The sequence below is a fragment of the Lepus europaeus genome, chromosome 5 (genome assembly GCF_033115175.1).
Source record: "Lepus europaeus isolate LE1 chromosome 5, mLepTim1.pri, whole genome shotgun sequence".
NCBI classification, from domain to species: domain Eukaryota; kingdom Metazoa; phylum Chordata; class Mammalia; order Lagomorpha; family Leporidae; genus Lepus; species Lepus europaeus.
The window spans coordinates 21362628-21385992 of record NC_084831.1 but is presented as its reverse complement, the minus strand read 5'-3'; the positions used below and the strand labels follow the sequence as shown (position 1 = coordinate 21385992).

The 23365-nt window shown below is 42.6% G+C and overlaps 1 protein-coding gene across 14 annotated transcripts in view; it reads right to left on the bottom strand.

Moving 5' to 3' along the window:
• LOC133759570 (mediator of RNA polymerase II transcription subunit 18) overlaps nucleotides 1–23365 on the bottom strand; it is a 187565-nt gene that overhangs the window by 69537 nt on the left and 94663 nt on the right. For 5 of the 14 annotated variants that reach the window (XM_062190764.1, XM_062190765.1, XM_062190771.1 and 2 more), the window contains one exon: nucleotides 20980–21033. In XM_062190764.1, the coding sequence (XP_062046748.1) occupies nucleotides 20980–21033 (54 nt within the window). Of the gene's footprint in view, nucleotides 1–12037; nucleotides 12192–17441; nucleotides 17546–20979; nucleotides 21035–23365 lie in introns of those variants that run through there. The other 9 variants (XM_062190762.1, XM_062190763.1, XM_062190760.1 and 6 more) reach the window with 5 other exon arrangements.

Here is a 23365-nt window from a genome sequence, read left to right as displayed (position 1 = left end):
TGCAGTGGAGGATGGCCCAAGTGCTTGGGCCCTGTACCGCATGGGAGACCAGGAGAAGCACCTGGCTCCTGGCTTCGGATTAGCGCAGTGCACCAGCCACAGTGCGCTGGCCGCGGCAGCCATTGGGGGGTGAACCAACGGTAAAGGACCTTTCTCTCTGTCTCTCTCACTGTCCACTCTGCCTGTCCAAAAAAAAAAAAAAAAAAAAGAAACGTTTACCAGTTTAAGAAAGCAGAGCTTAAGACTCACAAATAACCATGTAAAATCTGAGTTTTCCCATTTATTAATGGCTCAGGATAAGTTACTTAACTTAATGAGCACAAGTTTGAACATCTGTAAAATGGAGATAATTACTTTCTAGAGTTGTTGTGAGATTAAACAGACTGATGATTGAAGGTGTTTAATATATTCTGGCTCCTTCTCCCAGCATTTAAGTTCTTTATATAAATGACCTTTACCTCTCAAATGGCTTAATTTTAATTTAAATATCACAGGTCTTTAGGAAAGAGTGAGGGAGGTTCCGTTATGCTATTACATCATAGTTCTTCTGCCCTGGATATGGGAGGCATGAAGTAACGCATCAGTAGATGTTTAAAAACTGGACATGTGTATGGGAGAAAGAAACTGGAATAATGCCAGCAGGACTGCTTTCAGCTCCACAGAATCAGAGATTTCAATCAAGATGCTGGAGTTAGAGGAGCCAGGTATTTGGCATAGCAGTTAAGTTACCACTTGGGACTCCTGTGTCCCATGTTGGAATGCCCAGTTCAAGTCCCAGCTACTCTGCTTCCAATCCAGCTTCTTGCTAATGAGCATCATGGGAGGCAGCAGATGATGGCTCAATTGGCTCCCTGCCATCCATGTGGGAGGCGTGGATTGGATTCTGGACTCATGGCCTTGGGCCCTGGGTTTTGCAGACATTTTGATCTCTCTCCATCTGTCTTTCAAATAAAAGGAAAATAAATAAAAAAATTGGAGATAAAGAGATTCTTCCTTTTTGCTTTCTCTAGAAGTTTTTATTTTGAGGACAATCAGCTCTGAAGGATACCTGGGGGATGAGGAGATACTTTTAGAACTGAGGAAGGAATTATAATAAGCAGAAAAGTTTCAGTTAAGAACAGAGATGAGGTCAGCACTGTGCTGCAGTAAGGTAAGCCACAGCTTGACTCCAGCATCCCACATGAGTGCCAATTTGAGTCCTGGCTGCCCCACTTCCGATCCAGCTCCCTGCTAACCACCTGGGAAAACAGCTGAGGATGGCCCAAGTGCTTGCGCCTCTGCACCCCTATGGGAGACCCGGAAGAAGCTCCTGGCTCCTGGCTTCAGATCAACCCATCTTAGGCCATTGTGGTCATTTAGGGAGTGAAAACACTGGATGGAAGATATCTCTTTCTTGCCTTCAAATAATAATAGTAATAATTAAAAAAAAATTTAAAAAGAACAGAGATAAGATTTTTCTTTGATTTGCTTAAGGATTTGTGAAGTCTGTGGGAAAGACAGACCTAAAAAGTGAGAATGTGGGGAAAAAACAATAGAGCACAAAGATTCACAGGTTGGGGGACAAAGGGAAAAACAAAGAAGAATAGGACATAAATGATACTAATGGACCTTTAAACCACAAGAAATCATGCAATTGATTCAAATTATTGCAAAGGTACCATCTGGTTAAACCAATGATTTAACCAATTCAATGTTCTTTTCAAATAATGGTTTCAAGAAATATTTTATTACAGTGGCCACTGTGTACTTTATATAACTAATGTAACCCCACGCAAAATAAATGCTAAATGAATCGGATTATTGTTATTGGGAAATCACAACCCTTAGTTACTCATTCTACAAATATTTGCTAAGCATCTCTAAAGTATCAGGAGTGTCACTACCACGATAACAGGGAAGAAAAAAATCCCTGTTCTCTTTCCAGTACCTTAGATAGTAAGTGCTATGGAGAAAAAGGGAAGTAGGGTTGGATGAAAGAGAAGGTGCTAAATTACATATTGGGCAAGAAGAAGGGATTCACTGGGAAGATGACAAATAAATAAGGGGCTGGAATAAACAACACATTCCTCAAGTGAAACTTCCTCAGTCATCTTTCCTAAACAGTGTTCTCTCCTTTCTAATGTTGGCAAAATAAAATGTAATGTTTCAAAGCACACTAAAAAGAAGATACTAATTATACTAAAACCTGTGTTAATCATTGCTAGAGAAGTACTGGCCATCAGTGTGCTGCTCAGTTCTCAAATATCGAAGTGCACTGTCCAATCCTGTGGCCGCTATACAAATGTGATTATTTACACTTACGTTAATTAAGATGACAGATAATTTACGACTCAGTTTCTCAGCTGTACCAGCACATTGCAGTAGCTCAGATGGCTACCACACGGGAAAGTGCCAATATAGTACATTTCCATCACCACAGAAAGTTCTGCTGAACGAAAACGATTTTTAAAGCATACACAGAAGTCTGCTAATAATAAATCTCAAAGAACTCTACATTTCATCAGCATGTGGTGCTTATATATCACCACACCAACTACTGCAGGCAGTATACTCTGAAGGAAACTTGACCCTTAAAAATGTTTCCTTTTTTTCAGATATAGACTTCTGAGCCATTTATACTCAGATTCTCTGATATAGACATACTTTTTTTTTTTTTTTTTTGACAGGCAGAGTGGACAGTGAGAGAAAGAGACAGAGAGAAAGGTCTTCCTTTACTGTTGGTTCACCCTCCAGTGGCCGCTGTGGCTGGCGTACCGCGCTGTTCCAAAGCCAGGAGCCAGGTGCTTCTCCTGGTCTCCCATGTGAGTGCAGGGCCCGAGCACTTGGGTCATCCTCCACTGCACTCCTGGGCCACAGCAGAGAGCTGGACTGGAAGAGGAGCAATTGGGACAGAACCCAGCGCCCTGACTGGACTAGAACCCGGTGTGCCGGCACTGAAGACGGAGGATTAGCCTAGTGAGCCGTGGAGCCAGTCTTGATGTAGACATTCTTTAGCAACTGAATTACTATTAATTGTTCTAATAACTTATAGTATCTAGATATTAATAACAAAGTCTAAGGAACCAAGCAAAAAATGATTTTATTTCATCTAAAGACCTTCTGGGAGTGATATTCATTTGTTACCAGTTAGAAACTAGCTCCTATCTTACTGGCCATCCATTTAATAATTCTTTCTACTCAAAACAGTACTTTTTCAGGAGCTGAAGATATATTTTTATATAGTTCCAATAAAATTAAATAAGGCATCTCAATCTTAAAGGAAAAATGCTTTTAAAAAGAGTTTATAAAATCACATGATAGTCATAAAAACTCTCAATTGATCTTTATTAAGGAATGAAGATGTATCAATGTTGTATAGAAACTAACCAGTCAGAAATTAAGGCGCTCCCATACAGGGTTTTGAAATATGCTGAATGTTTCCCAGTCAAGTGGCATACATTGCTGGTGACTCAAAGAGATGACTATTAACTGTTACCACTTAATTTCCTTCTTTCTAATTCAGCTAGCCCTTAAATTCACAAGCAAGGAAGAAATATAAATATTACAACATTCAGTCACATATCCAGTAGGAATATAATAAATGTGATTATAGTTGTAAAAAATTATCCAGAAATTTCTAACCAGGAAATCTCCTTAAACAACATTCTCTTCTGGTAAGTGTGCAGAATAGACTTCACTCCCTACTAAAAAGTCTGAGTAATGAACACCTGGTTACATGATGAGTCAACACTAATTCCTGCAAAAGAACTAAGGATGACTGTGTAAGTGGTGTTTCTATTAAACCTGCTCCAGCCAGAAATCCAAAGGCATTTTATTTGTTGTCTTCCATGTATGAAGTATCCATCTTTTTTTCTATCATCTCCCCCCTTTTAAAAAGATGTTATTTATTTATCTGACAGGTAGAGTTGCAGAGAGAGAGAGAGAGAGAGAGAGAGAAAGAGAGAGAAAGGTCTTCCTTCCGATGGTTCACTCCCCAAATATTGGCCGCTACGGCTGGAGCTGCTATGATCCGAAGCCAGGAGCCAGGTGCTTCTTCCTGGTTTCCCATGCAGGTGCAGGGGCCCAAGCACCTGGGCCATCCTCCACTGCTATCCCAGGCTACAGCAGAGAGCTGGACTGGAAGAGGAGCAACCAGGACTAGAACCGGCACCCCTATGAGATGCTGACGTCACAGGCGGAGGATTAACCTAGTGCGCACAGCAGAGGATTAACCTAGTGTGCACAGCACCGGCCCCTATCATTCCCTTGTTAACAACCTTGTTTTTACAACTACCGGAAATGTGGCATCCAGGGGAAAAATGTTTGTATATCATTTCCAAAGCCAAAAAAAATTGTTTTAGATTATACATATCTTTCTTCTAAACCTCATTAAAAGGTAATAGAATGTCAAATATATTAACACCTTGAGAAAAAAACATAATGAGGTCAGAGAAAAATATGGAAAACTTGAGCCTTTGTTCCATCTGCTGGTTCACTCTCCAAATGGCCTCTCACAATTTTCCCTTTCTGAAAAACTTTATTAGTGCTGCTGGCCTGTACAAATGTAGTCACTACACAAAACCTCCCAAGACACAAATTTTTAAAAATATTTATTTATTTTATTTGGAAGGCAGAGAGAATAGAGAGAGACAGACAGAAGAAGAGATCTCCTGGGGCCAGCACTGTGGCGCAGCGGGTAAAGCCTCCGCCTGCAATGCCAGCATCCCATAAGAGTACCAGTTCAAGTCCTGGCTGTATTTATGCTGGAATATGTGCCAAGCCTGTAGAAAATGTACGTATAATAAATCACTGATGAGTTTTGTGACAAAAAGCAAAAATAAAGACAGCTCAGATTGAGATTACATTGCTAGCTATGGGCTACCTACTAGCATAAACTCACATCAATAGACAGCAATAGATTACTTTAATTAGAATAGCTTTTAGATTATTAAAACTGGTTTTAAAAATTCTGCTTTTCTAATTCCTAAAAGAAACACAAGGACTACCAGTTTATAATCACTAAAAGCTGATTTCTGGTCTGATTCTGGTTTCCTGCTTGCTTGCTTATTTATATAATTATTTACTTGAAGGTGGGGAGAAGGAGAGGAGGAGAGAGAGAGGAGGGGAGGGGAAGAGAGAAAATGAATGAATGTGAAATATGAGTGAGAATCTTCCATCCACTGGTTCATTCCTCACTGCAACCGCCTAGCCTGGGCGAGGCTGAAGCCAGCAGCTTGGATTTAATCTGGGTCTGCCATATAGGTGGTAGGGACCCAAGTACTTGAATCATCACCTGCTGCCTCCCAGGGTGCACACTAGCAGGAAGCTGAAACCAGGGGAGTGAGGACTTCCATACAGGATGTACGTGTCCCAAGGGGTATCTTAACCACTGCACCAAATACCTGCTTCATTTTACCTATTTACCTAAATTTTTTTTTTTTTTTGACAGGCAGAGTGGACAGTGAGAGAGACACAGAGAGAAAGGTCTTCCTTTGCCGTTGGTTCACCCTCCAATGGCCACTGCGACCGGCACACCGCGCTGATCCAAAGCCAGGAGCCAGGTGCTTCTCCTGGTCTCCCATGCGGGTGCAGGGCCCAAGCACTTGGGCCATCCTCCACTGCACTCCCGGGCCACAGCAGAGAGCTGGCCTGGAAGAGGGGCAACCGGGACAGAATCCGGCGCCCTGACCAGGACTCGAACCTGGGGTGCTGGCACCGCAGGCAGAGGATTAGTTTATTGAGCCATGGCGCCAGCCTTTACCTAATTCTTACAAATAAACCTTTGAGAAAGATACCACTTTTTAAAAAAGACATATTTATTTGAAAGAGCTACAGAGAAGAGGGAGAGAAACGAGAAAGAGAGAAAGAGAGAAAGAGAAAGAGAGAGAGGGAGAGGGAGAGGGAAAGAGAGAGTGAGAGAAGGGTGGAAGGAGAGAGGGAGAGAGGGAGAGGGAGACCAATCTTCTATTCTGGTTAACTCTCAAATGGCCACAAGGGCTAGGACTGGGCCAGGTAGAAGCCAGGAGCTTCTTCTGGGTCTCCCACATGGGCAGCAGGGACCCAAGTACTTGGGACATTTTCTGCTACTTTCCCCAGGGCATTAGCAGGAAGCTAGATAGGAAGTAGAGCAGCTAGGAATCAAACCAGTGCCCATATAACATTGTAGGCAGCAGCTTTGCCCGCTATACTACAACGGTAGCCCCAAAGATAACATTGCAATCTCCATTTCATAGAGGAGAAAACTGAGTCACATGGAGTATACTTTTCCAGGGTACTAAGTGACAAAGCTAGGATTCCTATCTAAGTAATTTAGGTCAGAGTCTCCACTCTGCAGTAAGATAAATCAAGACATGCAATAAAAATTTTAGCTGCAGGGTTTCAAGACAAACCCAAATCACCGTCAGACCGTTTTACACAACATAAACTTCCAGGGGGCATTGTTACCAGCAGTGTGCAAGTGTGCCTCAGGATCATGTGTGATCTTTCTTTTTTAAAGATTTATTTATTTATTTATTTGAGAGGCAAAGTTACAGACAGAGTGAGGAAAAGACAAAGTCTTCCTACCACTGGTTCACTCCCCAAATGGCTGCAATGGCCAGAACTGGGCAGATCCAAAGCCAGGAGTCAGGAGCTCCTTCCGGGTCTGCCACACGGATGCAGGAGCCAAAGCACTTGGGCCCTCTTCCACTGCTTTCCCAGACCATAGCAGAGAGCTGGATTGGAAGAAGAGAGGCTGGGACTTAAACCAGTGCTCATATGGGATGCTGGCATTGCAGGTGGGGACTTAATCCACTGCGTCACAATATCGGCCCCCAATAACAAAACTTTTAAAAATCTATATAAAGGCCGGCGCTGTGGCTTAACAGGCTAATCCTCCGCCTCGCAGCGCTGGCATACTGGGTTCTAGTCCCGGTTGGGGTGCCGGATTCTGTCCCGGTTGCCCCTCTTCCAGGTCAGCTCTCTGCTGTGGCTCGGGAGTGCAGTGGAGGATGGCCCAAGTGCTTGGGCCCTGCACCCCATGGAAGACCAGAAGAAGCACCTGGCTCCTGGCTTCAGATCAGTGCGGTGCGCCGGCTGCGGCGGCCATTGGAGGGTGAACCAACGGCAAAGGAAGACCTTTCTCTCTGTCTCTCTCTCTCACTGTCCACTCTGCCTGTCAAAAAAAAATTTTTTTTTAAATCTATATAAAAATATTTTGTTCTGTCTCATTAACAGTTCTCAATTTCCTCTCTGAGCTAGAACTATATCTTGGTGTGTTTTCCTTCATGGTGAGACAGAGAGGTGAGCCAACAAACATTTATTGAGTGAATTAATAAAATTACTGTTTAGGGGGCCAGAGTTGTGACGTGATTTAACCACCATATGTGATGCTGGTATCTCATTTTGGAGTGCTGTTTTGAGTCCCAGGTGCTCTATTTTAGATCCACCTCCCTGCTAATGCACCTGGGAAAGCAGCTGAAGATGGCCCAAGTGTTTGGGCTCCTGTGACCAATGTGTGAGACCTGGATGGAGTTTGAACTCCTAGCTTTGACCCAGACCAGTCCCAGCTGCTGTGGTCATTCGAGAAGTGAACCAGCAGATAGAAGATCTCTCTGTTTCTCACCATTTTTGTCACTCTGTCTTTCAAATAATTAAATAAATCTTTTAAAAAATTACTCTTTGGATAGGATCAGGATACTAAATGACTTTAATTATAACTAACAGTAAGCCATCTACTATAAATGTAGTTATGAAATTATGACTAGAACTAAACATGAACACATTTAGTATTTTTTTTTTTTTTTGAAAGACAGTTACATAGAAAGGTAGGGATACAAAGAGAGTGGTCTGGCTGGCGCCGTGGCTCACTAGGCTAATCCTCCGCCTGCAGCACTGGCACCCAGGTTCTAGTCCCTGTTGGGGCATCGGGTTCTAGTCCTGGTTGCTCCTCTTCCAGTCCAGCTCTCTGCTGTGGCCCAGGAGTGCAGTGGAGGATGGCCCAAGTGCTTGGGCCCTGCACCTGCATGGGAGACCAGGAAGAAGCACCTGGCTCCTGGCTTCGGATCGGCAAAGCGCGCCGGCCGTAGCGGCCATTTGGGGAGTGAACCAATGGAAGGAAGACCTTTCTCTCTGTCTCTCTCTCCCACTAACTCAGTCTGTCAAAAAAAAAGAGAGAGCGGTCTTCCATATGCTGGCTCACTCCCCAACTGTCTGCAACAGGCTGGAGCTGAGCTGATCCAAAGCCAGGAGCCAGAAGCTTCTTCCGGATCTCCCATGTGGGTGCAGGGGCCCAAGGACTTGGGCTGTCTTCTACTGCTTTCCCAGGCCATAGCAGAGAGCTGGATCAAAGTGGAGTAGCCGGGACTAGAACTGGAGCCCATATGGGATGCCGGTACTGCAGGCGGTGGCTTTAACCTGTTGTCACAGCGCCAGCCCTGAACACGTTTAGTATTAAGTCAAACTCCTCATCCTAGCAAGAGTGAACGTCCTTAGGTACCATCTTTTTATTTTATTATTTAAGACTTTGAAGGCTTTTTGCTATTCATGCCCTTTGGTTACTGAGCTTAAACAAGGGGAAAGTGACTGGTGTTGTGGTGTAGCAAAAAAGTTACCGCCTATAGCGTCGGCATCCAACACATGGGTGCCAGACTGAATCCCAACTGCTCTACTTCCAAGCCAGACCACTGCTAATGCACCTGGGAAAGCAGCAGAGGATGGCCCAAGTGGTTGAGCCCCTGCACCCATGTGGGAGACCTGGAAGAAGCTCCTGGCTTGGGCCTGGCCCAGCTCCAGCTGTTGTGACCGTTTAGGGAGTAAACCAGCAGATAGAAGATCTCTCTCTCTCATCTATCCCCTTCTCTTTGTAACTGTGCCTTTCAAATAAATAAAATGAATCTTTAAAAATAAATAAACTGAAGAGGAAAAAGACTGACCTCTGGAATAAAGACAAAGTTGTCAGCTTCACTTGTTTTACAGCATCTAAACTATTGTGGGGGACAGGCATTTGGTGTGGCAGTGAAGACGTTGCTGGAGATGCCGGTACCCCATATCTGACTCTCAGCTATGCTTCCACATCCAGCTTCCTGCTAATGCAAACCCTGGGAAGCGGCAGAAATGGCTTAACCAACTGAGTCCCTGTCACCTCCATGAGAGGCCTGGATTGAGTTCTGGGTCCTTGCTTTGGCCTGGCCCTGCTCTGGCTCTTGTGAGCATTTGGAAAATGAAATGATGGATGGAAGATTTCTTTGTGACTGACTGCACTGCTTCCCTCTCTATCTTTCAAATAAATAATAAATAAATAAAAATTTAAGTTCACTTGGGAGGTCAATGGACAAAATCAAAGATGTAGAAGCATCACAGAAACCTAAATATCAAATTCAAAAAGGCTTAGACAAATCAAAGGTAACAGTAATCTTTCTAAGCAATAAAAAAAAAGGAATACTGTTTTTAGATTGCAATTTGATGTGATATCACTCTGGCTACCAAACACTGGGTTGATGAAGGAAAACCCCCAACAGATCTTCAGTGTGTAATTAAAGGCCCCCAGCACCATCCCATAGGATAATCTGTTATACTATCACCTTCTTTTAATGGAAGCCTCAATTATGGCATGTGTGTGTGTGCGTATGTGTGTGTGTATGCACCCATGCGCCTCTGTTTTAAACGTCATTGATGTTTAAAATTGTAATCTTGTAAAAATTATCCTACCTTTGAATCAAGTCAAAGCTCTAATCATGAAAAGTCATTTTCAACATGACAGAACATGGAACAGATACAATCAGAAGTTGTTTTGACTGTAGTGATATACATATTTTGTGAAAAAATTGACAGCTCAACGAAGGGAACATATGACCTAAAAATACAACTGAGATCTTATACAACTTAGTATGAGCAAAATAAAAATGAAATAAAAATAAAAAATACTGAATAAAAGGGGGAGTTTATTAACTTTAATTTTGCCTATACTTTATAATCACTTAGTCAAATACTAAAAGGAAGTGTAAGTTCACTACCAATTACTAAAACTGTATTAAATCTATGTAATAAATGTTATTGGTAATTTTTCCCATTACATGACATAATACATTTATTACTTAGTTACAGCAAATTTCTACTTTTATCATATAGGCTACATACTTCTTGTTAAGATCACTCTAGGTATTTTATAATTTTGGTTGTTACTGTAAATTACTTTTACATCTTTATTTTTTATATATAACTTATTATACTTACATATATTATATACATTTTTTAAAGATTTATTTATTTATTTGAAAGTCAGAACTACACACAGAGAGAGGAGAGGCAGAGAGAGAGGTCTTCCATCTGCTGGTTCACTCCCCAATTGGCCACAATGGCTGGAGCTGCGCCAATCCGAAGCCAGGAGCCAGGAACTTCCTCCGGGTCTCCCATGTGGGTGCAGGGGCCCAAGGACTTGGGCCATCTTCTACTGCTATCCCAGGCCATAGCAGAGAGCTGGATCAGAAGAGGAGTAGCCAGGACTAGAACCAGCACCCATATGGGATGCCGGCACTTCAGGCTAGGGCGTTAAACCGCTGCGCCACAGCACCAGACCCTATTAAATACATTTTAATTATTCAACTTTAATATTACTTTTGCCATTTTATTAGACTTTTCTTTCACTGATTATTTTGAATTTTTGCCAACAAATATAAAATTATTTTGTTCATTACTGAAAACATACCTCTAATTTGTTTGTCTTACTGCATTGCCTAGTACTCCCAAAAAATAATGTGGAATAAGTGTAACATTGGACATTACCTCTGTATTTTGCTGATAAATATGCTGGTGTCTGTTGGTATCACAGAACTACTCTTGATCACATTAAGTATGCAAACAATGTTGAAAAAGAAAAAAAAAATGAAAGAATATACACATTTTTCATGCTAGGGTTATCAATAGACAAGGGGAGGTCAAAGAAGGGTTTATTTAACATTATTTTACAAAGCATGTCTTAATGTTACCAATTTTTAAATCAATTTGGTAGAAATGTAGGTATTATTATCAATCATTTAAGAAAAGTAAATTATCCTACTCCTACAGTAATTAAAGTTTTTAAGTTGAATAGTTGAATTTTATCAAAATTTTTGCCAACAAAGATGAGCATGTCATTTTGTCCTAGTTTTTGACCTATCAACATAATAATGAATTATTATTTATACATTTCTTAATAACCTAGATATTGAAGGAAATTCTGGTCTTATTCTTCTAATATATTTCACACACAAAATTGGGGGAAAAAAGCAGTTATAAATCCATATGTTGAGGCTGGCGCTGTGGCTCAATAGGCTAATCCTCCGCCTGCAGCGCCAGCACACCGGGTTCTAGTCCCGGTCGGGGCGCCAGATTCTGTCCCAGTTGCTCCTCTTCCAGTCCAGCTCTCTGCTGTGGCCCGGGAGTGCAGTGGAGGATGGCCCAAGTGCTTGGGCCCTGTACCTACATGGGAGACCAGGAGGAAGCACCTGGCTCCTGGCTTTGGATCAGCGCGGTGCACCAGCCACAGCGCGCCAGCTGCAGCGGTCATTGGAGGGTGAACCAACGGCAAAGGAAGACCTTTCTCTCTCTCTCTCACTGTCCACTCTGCCTGTCCAAAAAAAAAAAAAAAAAAAAAAATCCATATGTTGAATATCTAAAACTATACAGATTAACTACCCTAGAAGAACTTACAGAAATAAGACACATCAGGGGCTGGTGCTGTGGTGTAGCAGGTGATGCCACCGCCTATAGTGCCAGGATCCCAGATGGGCACTAGTTTGAATTCCAGCTGCTCCACTTCTGATCCAGTTTTCTGCTATGGCCTGGGAAAGCAGTAAGAGATGGCCCAAATCCTTGGGCCCCTGCACCTGCATGAGAGACCTGGAAGAAGTTCCTGGCTCCTGGCTTCGGATTGGCCCAGCTCTAGCCGTTGTGGCCATTTGGGGAGTGAACCAGAGGATGGAAGACCCTCCTCCCCCGGCCTCTGCCTTTCTGTAACTCTGCCTTTCAAATAAATAAATAAGTCTAAAAAAAAAAAAAAAAGAAAGAAAGAAAGAAAGAAATAGACACATCAAAATGTTACCGGTAGTTGGAATCGGCATTTGGTGTAGCAGTTAAGGCATTGCTTGTGATGGGCCGGCGCTGTGGCGTAGCAGGTAAAGCTGCTGCCTGCAGTGATAGCAGGCACTGGTTCAAGTCCTGGCTGTTCCTCTTCCGATCCAGCTCCCTGCTATGGCCTGGGAAAGCAGTAGAAGATGGCCCAAGTCCTTAGGCCCCTGCACCTGTGTAGGAATCCTGAAAGATGCTCCTGGCTTCTCAGCTCAGCACAGCTGCGGCCATTGTGGCCAACTGGAGAATGAACTAGCAGATGGAAGACCTCTCTCTCTCTCTCCCCCTCTCACTTTCTCTGCCTCTCTTTCTCTGTGTAACTCTTTCAAATAAATAAATCTTCAAAAAAAAAAAAAATACACTGCTTGTGAAACTCACATCCTGTTTCAGAGAGCCTGGGTTTGATTTCCGGCTCCACTTTTCATCGTAGCTTTCTACTAATGGCAACAGATGATGGCTCAAGTACACTTAGGTCCCTGCCAACCACTGAGTTCTAGGCTCCTGGTTTGGGAGTGGTCCAGCCTGGGCTATCGTGGCTATCTAGGGAGTGAACCAGAGGATGAAAGATCATCTGCTGGTCTTTCTGCCTTTCAAATCAATTTTTTTTAAATGTTGGGGCAAGGGCCAGCATTGTAGTGCAGGGAGTTAAGCTGCTGCTTGGAAGGCCAGGATCCCATATCGGAACACCGGTCTGAGTCTCAGCTGCTCCACTCTTCCACTTTTGCTCCCTGCTAGGGTGCCTGGGAAGGCAGCAGATGATGGCCAAAGTACTTGCGTCCCTACCACCTGTGTGGGAGAATAGAAAGAGTTCCTAGCTCCAGTTTTTGGCCTGGCCCAGATCTGGCTGCCTGTGGCCATTTGGGGAGTCAACCAGGGATGGAAGATCTCTCTCTCTCCCCTTGTCTCTTGTTCTCTGTAACTCTTTCAAATAAATAAATCTTTAAAATAAATAAACAGAAAATGAAATGTCAGAGCAGCATTTGGGGTAGCAGTTAAGATGCCACTTGGGATGTCTGTCGCGTGTCAGAGTGTCTGATTCAAACTTGGACTACCCTGCTTCTGAGCCAGCTTCCTGCTAAGGCACGTCGTAGAAGAGCACAGGTGATGGCTCAAGTACTTGGGTCCTGTCACCCACATGGGAGACCTGGATGGGATTCTAGGCCTCTGGCTTCAGTCTGGCCCAGCCTGGACTGCTGTGGGAATTTGAGGAGTAACCAACAGATGGAAGATCTCTGTCACTCAAACAGAATGAAAAATAAGTAAATTTAAAAAATAGTTGATAAACTTTTTAAAAAATGGTATCAGTAGTTAGCACTTGTGGGGAAAGATCAAGTGTGATTTAACAATTTTTAAAACTTATAATGCATTTTCTAATTTTTCTATAAGAAATCTATATTGTTTTTGAAATCAGAAAAAATAATAATGGTTTGTTGGATTTAAACTGTATTTAAAAATGTGATTGGCAGAGAGACAGAAACAGACACCCAATGACCTGAGACATTACCTGCTGCCTCTCAGCTTCTGCACTGTTAGGAAGCTACAATCAGAAGCCAGATCTAGGCCTCAAACTGAGGCAATCTGAAAGGGTTGCAAGCAGCCCAACCAGCGACTTAATGGCTAAGCTAAATGCTTGCCTCTGCAAGTATTTTATATAGTATTTCTTTAACTGTATTCATTAAGTGGGATAAGACAAATGTATTTTATACTATCTTTGTCAGCTTTTAGTTACTAAGATTTTGCTACCTTTAAAAAATGAATAAATATACTTTCTTTTTCTCTGCTCTACTGTTGTTGATAAAACATTACAATTATCTGTTCCTTCAGGATGAATTAAATTGCCCATAAAACTGACTGGGCCTAGATACGTTTTAATATCAGTCTAGATAGGATTTCTATTTCTTGAGTCATTCTGGCCAACTACATTTTCCTAGAAAATGACAGAATTCATCAGGAATTCAACAAGGGTGCCAAGATAATTCATCAGACAACAAAGAGTATTTTCAATTATGTATCATATCCAAATATTAACTCTGAAAGAACTAGTGACCTAAATATAAAACTGAAAATAACAAACTTCTTAAAAAGATAAAAACAGATGAAAATCTACGTGTGGCTGGCATTGTGGCACAGCAGGTTAAACCAATGTCTGCAATGCCAGCATCCTATGTGAGCACCAGGTTAGATTCCTGCCTGCTCCACTCCCAATCCAGCTCCCTGCTAATGTGCCTGGGAAAGCAGCAGAAGATGCCCAACTATTTGGTCTCCTGCATCCGTGTGGGAGACCAGATGGAGTCCCAGGCTCCTAGCTTAGGCCTGGCCCAGCCCTAGCTATTGCAGCCATTTTTGGGAAGTGAACCAGCTGACAGAAGATCTCATCTCATCTCCTTTCCTCTCTTCTTCTCTCTCTCTCAAATAAATTAATCTTTAAAAAAAAAAAAATCTGTGATCTGGGGTTAACCAAAAATTTCTTAGAACAAAAAAGGCATGAATCATAAGAGAAAAAAGTTATTAAGTTGGAACTCATCAAGTTAAAAATTTCTACTAGTAAGAAAAAGACAAACTACAAGCTGGAGAAAACATTTGCATAATATTTATTATTGCCTTATAGGGTGCATGACACATTGATAAGGGCTCAGTGTGCAGAAATGAACCAAAACCAGTCTACATATTTAGCCAATCCCTCACATTTGCTCTGACTTTCCAAGAATAAATGGCAGTCAGAAGTGGTGGCAAATGGTGGGAGGACACCAGAGATGGCCACACTGTCAGCAGTACTACTTAGTACCTGTCCAAGCCTGCACTGCCACTACCAGGGCTATTCTCTACTGTGAGAAGAAATAATCACATGACATCTGCTATTTAAGCTCACAGAAATTGGTGTCTGTTCACTTTGTTTTCCTTGAGATTGATAATTTTATCTTCAGCAGACAAAACCAGTTAAAAAAAAACAAACATATTTGTATTGTATCCTTCCTGTTGGGGAGTAGGATGTAATAGTGAAAAAGACCTTATTTTCAGTGTATATTATTATCAGGAACAAAGATGACAGAGAATATTTAATATATAATATAATAATGTTACATTAAATTTCTAATCAGATTAAACCACTGCTTGCAACACCAGCATCCCATGTCCCATACGGTGCCTGTTCCAGTGCTAGCCATCTGCTTCTATCCATCTTCCTGCTAATGTGCCTTGGAAAGCAGCAGATGATGGCCCAAGCAGATGATGGCCCTTGCCACCCATGTGAGAGACCCAGATGGAGTTTCTGGCTCCTCGGTTCAGCTTGGCCCAGCTTGGATGCTGCAGCCTTTTGGGGAGTGAATCAGCAGATGCAAGATCTCTGTCTCTGTCCCTCCCTTTCTGACACTCTTTCAAATAAATAAATAAACAAATCTTAAAAACAAAACTTCTAACCAACACCACGGAGGAAACTATGGAACTAATACTTCAGGCATCATTTAATTCCAGAGGAATTTATCTCCTACACTCTAAGGATCTCAAAACTAATTAAGTTCATATTTTACCCTTCATTCTTAAAGAGGAAGGAGGGAAGGACCACGTTATTGGAATATATTGAACTTCAAGTAGTAACAACATAGGATTACAAATTTTTTTCCTCTAAACTTTGAAGTAAATTCATTAATCTTAATCATGTCTCCTTAAGAAATGTTGTTAACAGCTAGAAAAACATACCCTTTACAACATAACTATTTACAGATTCAGACATAGAATAAGAAAATTTTGTTTAGGGGGCAGTGCTGTGGCATAGCAAGTAAAGCCGCCACCTGCAGTGCCAGCATCCCATATGGGCACCGGTTCAAGTCCCGGCTGCTCCACTTCTGATCCAGCTCTCTGCTATGGCCTGGGAAAGTAGTGGAGGACAGCCCAAGTGCTTGGGCCCCTGCACCCCTGTGGGAGACCTAGAAGAAGCTCCTGGCTCCTGGCTTTGGATTGGCACAGCTCCAGCCATTGCGACCAATTGGAGAGTGAACCAGCAGATGGAAGACCTCTCTCTCTGCCTCTCCTCTCTCTGTGTAACTCTGACTTTCAAATAAGTAAATAAATCTTAAAAAAAAAAAAAAAAGAAAGAAAGAAAATTTTGTTTAGAAAGTAATGTCCTGGCCTTCTGGCACGTGTTCCATCCTGTATTTGCAGGCATTTGGTCACCCACCTCTGCGGATTTATTTTCTCTGAATAAATTCGGTCTGGATGTAAATTCGTTTAAAAAAAAAGTAATGCTCTATGTACTACCTGAGCAAATGGTTTCTCATATATCCTATATAATACAAACTTTAATCCAAAGGAGACTGGGGACTGGTATCATGGTGCAGCAGGTTAAGTCACTGCTTCGGATGCCTGCATCCCATCCTGGAGTGCTGGTTTGAGTCCCAGCTTCTCCACTATGGCTCAAATAACTGGGTCCCTGCCACACATGTGAGAGACTCAGACTAAGTTCTGGGCTCCTGGCTTCAGCCTGTCATATTGACTGGAGAGTCAAAAGCAGGTAAGAAAATTCTCTCGCACTCGGCCTTTGAAATAAACAAACAAATCTTGGGGTGGGGAGTGGGTTGGTGTTGTGACACAGCACATTATGTTGGGGCTTGCAACATCAGCATCTCATATCAGAATGCTGGTTTGAGTCCAGGCTGCTCTGCTTCCAGTCCAACTCCCTGCTAATGTGCCTGGGGAAAGCAGCAGAGGATAGCCCAAGCACTTGGCTCCTGCCACCCAAATGGAAGACTTTGGATGACAGTCCCACGCTCCTGGCCCAGCTCCAGCTGTAGTGGATCGAAGATCTCTTTCTCTCTCTCTGCCTTTCAAATAAGTAAATCTTAAAAATAAACAAACAAAAAACATTCACTGGTATTGGTTAAAAAGACACTAAGTATATGTAAACTAGCTTTTTTTTTTCCCCTCTCCTTAAAGATTTATTTATTTGAAAGGCAGAGCTGCAGAGAGAGAGGGAGAGATATTCTATCAGCTGGTTCACTCCCCAGATGGCCACAATCCCTGGGGCTAGACCAGAGTAAAGCCAGGAGCCTGGAACTCCATCCAGGTCTCCCATATAGGTAGCAGGGGTCCAAGTTCTTGGGGCAGCTTCTACTGCTTTCCCAGGCACACTAGCAGTGAGCTGGATCAAAAGTGGAACAGCTGAGACTCAAAACTGGTACTCATATGGGATGCTTGTGTCACAGGTGGCAGCTTAACCCACTGCCCCATAATGCCAGCTCCACAACTAGCTTTAAGTTCAGAAGTCATGCTAATAATTTATATTTCTTTTTTTTAAAGATTTATTTATTTATTTGAAAGTCAGAGTTACACAGAGAGAGAAGGAGAGGCAGAGAGAGAGAGAGAGAGGTCTTCCATTCACTTACTCCCCAGATGGCTTCAATGGCTGGAGCTGTGCCGATCGAAGCCAGCCAGGATCCAGGAGCTTCTTCCAGGACTCCCACACGGGTGCAGGGGCCCAAGTCTTCTACTGCTTTCCCAGGCCATAGAAGAGAGCTAGATTGGAAGTGGAACAGCTGGGACTCGAACCAGCGCCCATATGGGATGCAGGCACTGCAGGCAGATTTACCCGCTATGCCACAGCGCCAGCCCCTAATAATTTATATTTCAATAAATACTTACCACATCAAAGACAAACTCCCTCAAAATATTTTTAAGCAAACTGTGTTCATGTCTATAGAAAGGAAGATACATAGGAACTTAATGTAGAAGCCAGGTAATTTAAAGTATTTTGGGAGGGCAATTAGTATACAGAGCCTCTCCTACTCCCAAATCTTTAGAAGTAAATCATAATTCCATATTTTAAAACAAATGATATGTAGGGGCTGGCATTGCAGAGTAGTGGGTTAAGCTGCTGCCTGCAATGCTGGCATCCCATACAGGCACCAGTTCTAGTCCCAGCTACTCTACTCCAATCCAGCTCCCTGCTAATGTGCTTGGGAAAGCAGTGGAGGATGGCCCAAGTACTTGAGCCCATGCACCCACGTGGGAGACCTGGAAGAAGCTCCTGGTTCCAGGTTGTGTCCTGGCCTAGCCCTGGTCATTGCAGCCATTTGGGGAGTGAACCAGCAGATAGAAGGTTTCTCTCTCTGTCTCTTCCTCTCTCTTCGTAACTCTGCCTTCAAATAAATAAATCTAAAAAGAATGATATGTCATTATTTCAGTCCCTTTTTCTGTGGCATGCTGTGGGGACAGTGGCTGTTAATACACAGTTGAGAAGAGAGGAAGAAAGAAGCAGTGGAGTGTGAACCACCAGAGTAGCATAAATTTAAAGTACATCCTCTCTGGACTCCATCTTTACCCAGCATGTAAGTATTGGGCAGCCATTATAGTTTTTCTTTTAACTGGTAGTATATGAGAACACAGATTAACAAGTTCTACTTTCATTGTATTTTACCTAGGTCCCTTTAAAATAAGATGAAATGGAGAGGATCTAAAACAAAGAAGGCATGGTGTTACGGTAGAGCAGATTAAGCCATATTGGATGGAGTTCCACAGGTGGCAGCTTTCCCCGCTAAGCCACAGCACCGGCCCCTCCAAGTAATTTTTGAGCCATCATCTGCTCTCTCCCAGGGTGCACATTAGCAGGAAGCTAGATCAGAAAAGAAGACACCAGCACTCAAACCATGCACTCCAATATGGGATGAGGGCATCCCAAGCAGTGACGTAACCTGCCCAATGAAGGTTATTTCATACAATATTTCTAGTGCACTTAGGTTTTATTTTTTTATTTTTATTTTTTGACAGGCAGAGTTAGACAGTGAGAGAGAGAGAGAGAGAGACAGAGAGAAAGGTCTTCTTTCCGTTGGTTCACCCCCCAAATGGCCACTACGGCCGGCGTGCTGCACTGATCTGAAACTAGGAGCCAGGTGCTTCTCCTGGTCTCCCATGCGGGCGCAGGGCCCAAGCACTTGGGCCATCCTCCACTGCACTCCCGGGCCACAGCAGAGAGCTGGACTGGAAGAGGAGCAACCGGGACAGAATCTGGCGTCCCGACCGGGACTAGAACCCGGTGTGCCGGCGCCACAGGTGGAGGATTAGCCAAGTGAGCCGTGGCGCCAGCCACGCACTTAGGTTTTGACTAGAACTCGTCATGAGGTCAGTCAAGAGTGAAATTCCCACTTATAGCATTATGTTGACCCTCAAAAATTTCAGATGTGGGAGTATTTCAGATTAGGGATGCTTACCCTATACTTAAGTTTGGTGAGGTAAAGATGTCAGTCAAAAAGAAAACAAGTTTCTAGTAAAAAAAAAAAAAAAAAAAAAAAAAAAACACAAAAACTTTTGAGGTCATGCATCATTCTAGTCTATCATATGGACATGTACTTTAGAATTTGTCACCAAGCACCAAAAATTAACTCAGTTTGCCAAATAATTCATAAATTATCACCTCTGGAATTAACCTGGTAATGAAAACTACAGATTATGAGCAATTTACTGCCCTCTAGTGTTCAACTGAAGATCTGGTCAATGAACTAAATATAATCCTTTTTTTAAAAAAATAAAACATACATTTATTTATTTGAAAGGCAGAGTTACAGAGAGGCAGAGGCACAGAGAGAGAGAAAAAAAAAGAGAGAGAGAGAGAGAGATCAAGACAGATATCTTCCATCTGCTGGTTCACTCCCCAAATAGCTGCAATGGCCAGAGCTACACTGATCTGAAGCCAAGAGCCAGGAGTCCCCTTATGGGTCTCCCACATGGGCACAGGGGCCCAAGGACTTAGGCCATCCTCCTCTGCTTTCCCAGGCCACAGCAGAGGGTTGGATTGGAAGTGGAGCATCTGGGACTTGAACAGGTGTCCATATGGGATGCCGGCATTGCAGGCAGCAGCTTTACCCGCCTCGCCACAGTGCCAGCCCCAATATAATTTTTTAACCTATCCTTCAGAGAAAGAAAAGTCAAGTCCTAAAGATTAGTCACCTAGATTCAGAAGTAGTTCTGATCTTGCAAGGCTGTCAGCAGCAGTCTTCTTGAAGCAAAACAGAAACTACTAACTTGAACTGATTACTAGTACCAAGAGCTCAGAGCTTCACCTCAGTCATCAACAGCAACTGGGCAAGAGCAGAAGAGAATTTTGGTAACATCTTTAGTATAACTCCTCAAATTCCACTGGTTTAAAAAGGAATTGAATCAAATGCTTCTTCAAGTAAAACTGTCTTTGATTACTTTTTCTTGGGAGGGGGTGTGTGCTGATATATATTAATGGAAAGTATTTCCTAATCTATGATATGGTTTTAAAACATTTGATATCCTAGAATGTATCTTTCACTTTGAAATAAGTCAATAGGAAAATAGGGCTCAGTAAATAGCAACTAACTTTTTAGTCAAAAAGGCAATTATTAAATCTTCATCTAGATTTAGATTCCCCTACTCATGTTGAGCTCTCTCTCTATATATATGTGTGTGTGTGTGCACGCGTGCACACACGTGTGTATATATGTTGCTAGAAATATATACAGGCAAAATTTAACTAGAAATATTATACATCCCTACTAGTAAGATAACTTTCAAGTTACTGTTCTTTGATCAAGTACTAATGAAACACTACAAAGCATATGTTTCTGAAAGAGCAGCAGAACCAGATTTCCAAACAGAAGTCCATATAAATTACTATGTGATCAAGATAGAGAACTTTATGGAAGACCTCTCTCTCTCACTGCCTCTGCCTCTCTGTAACTCTTTCAAATAAATAAATAAATAAATAAATAAATAAATCTTTAAAGAATACATAATTTTAAACTGGGTATAAATGGGCCCTGTGAACAAAATGTTTGAAAAACCACTATTCCGGAGAGTAGCATGCCAAACATTTAAAAAAAAAAAAATTACTTTCAAAGTTTTAATGGCAATAAAGATAAAACAGAAATATCATTAACTAAGGAAAATGAAGGTGATACTCACCAAATGGATCTTCCATGTCACTATTAATCAGTTTAGGGAAATGGGGTATAATTTCTGAAAAAAGAAAAAGGCAAATGATATACTTAGAGTGTAAAATCCATCTATATCTACATATAAATAAGTCCAATCAATAACAATGACTATAGTTTAAACTGGACCATCCTGGAAATGTACAATTTACTAGCTGGGAACACTGCCAACTGGGAGTTATTTTAACAGGGTTGATATACACACATACAATACTGAAAACACAACATTTACAGCCACTTATTTTAAAAACGCATCATTCTCAGTTTTCTCAAGGCCCCTTTTCTATTCCTTAAATGCGGTAGAATGTAAGGAAAAAGGCAAGTTTTTAACGTAAAACAAACTAACATAAAGACCTGAGAAAAGACACGAGGGGTATGAATGAGGGAGGAAACTGGTTTTACCTAGGAAAAGTGGAAGTTATTGTAGATGCAGGAGAACAGTTCAGCTATCAGGTTAGAAAACTCAAGAATGAAAATAAAAGTTTTACAATAATTTTAAATTAATCTTTAGAATTTATTTGAAAGGCAGAGAGACAGAAATCTTCCATCCACAGGTTCACTTCCAAAATGCCTGCAACAGTCAGAGCTGGGCCAGGCTGAAGCCAGGAGCTGAGAATCCAACCCGAATTTCCACAGGAGCAGCAGGGACCCAAGTACTTGAGCCATCACCTGCTGCCTCCCGTGGTGTGCATCAGCAGGAAGCTGGAAGTGGAAGCAGAGGAACTGAAACTCAAATCAGGCGCCTGAATGTGGAATGCAGACATCCCAAGCAGCCCGACACCCAAAAATGTTTTGAAAGAAATTTAACTAGGCCGGTGCCGTGGCTCAACAGGCTAATTCTCCGCCTTGCGGCGCCGGCACACCGGGTTCTAATCCCGGTCGGGGCGCTGCATTCTGTCCCGGTTGCCCCTCTTCCAGGCCAGCTCTCTGCTGTGGCTCGGGAGTGCAGTGGAGGATGGCCCAAGTGCTTGGGCCCTGCACCCCATGGGAGACCAGGAGAAGTACCTGGCTCCAGCCATCGCTCAGCACCGCGCTGACCGCGGCGGCCATTGGAGGGTGAACCAACGGCAAAGGAAGACCTTTCTCTCTGTCTCTCTCTCTCACTGTCCACTCTGCCTGTCCAAAAAAAAAAAAAGAAATTTAACTAAAGGTAAATATTCAACCTTCACCCCGAATCAAGACAACGGTCAAATGTGTCCAATTCAGCTTCCTACATGTCTTGTGGTTTTTTGATAATAAGGCATTCCCTAAAAAAGTCTGAACACTAACTCCAATTCATAGCCTGCTTTGTAGAAAACATAAATTACTGACAGTTGCTGAAAGGAAGGCTATGAGAAAATTGAGAGTAAGCTGGAGTTTTGGAGTTGAACCAGTAGTAGACTAGATGGAATGAAGACGCCATCACTGGGGCATGTCTAACACTGACAATTCTTGGCACAAGGTGCCGATCTAATTTTTAAACTTTAACAGTGGCAAACAGTGTTTGTCTATTTGTGGAAGGTATGTACTAGTTGATTAAATGTATCAGGCACTTACTTGAAGAGGATAAGGCACAAACTGAAACTACAATGACAACAGAATCAAAAAGAGATAGCAAAAACATGAATGTGATTAACAGTCAATTGAAAGCCAAATGTGAAAGCCATGGGATCTCTCGGGTAATTTGTAATTAAGCCCTTTACTCTTGAAGCAAGCATGCTAAAATGGATGCATGACATCCAGTCAGAAAACCCTTCAAATTTTGTCCCTTGGAAAGGGTGGGAGAATGCCAAAAGGAATGTGCTGATGATGGGGCACTGGCATCATTAAGAAGTTTAATGGTTGTTTTCAGGGGCTGGCGCTGTGATGTAGTAGGCTGAGCCTCTGCCTGAGGCACCAGCATCCCATATGGGTGCCGGTTCATGTCCCGGCTGCTCCTCTTCCAATCCAGCTTTCTGCTTATGGCTAGGAAAGCACTGGAAGATGGCCCAAGTGCTTGGGTCACTATACCCACGCGGGAGACCCAGAATTTCCTGGCTTTGGATTGGCTCAGTTCCAGCTGTTGCAGCCATCTGGGGAGTGAACTAGCAGAAGGAAGACCTTTCTCTGTCTCTCCCTCTCTCTGTAACTCTACCTCTCAAATAAATAAAATCTTTGCTTTTTTAAATTAAAATTTATTTGATTTGATTTACTTGAAAGAGTTACAGAATAGGTAGAGACAGAGAGAGGTCTTCCATTACCTAGTTCACTCCCCAAATGGCTCTCCCACATGGGTGCAGAGGCCCAAGGACTTGGGCCATCCTCTCTTTCCCAGGCCCATCAGAGGGAGCTGGATTGGAAGAGGAGCAGCTGGGACTTGAACCAGCATCTATATGGGA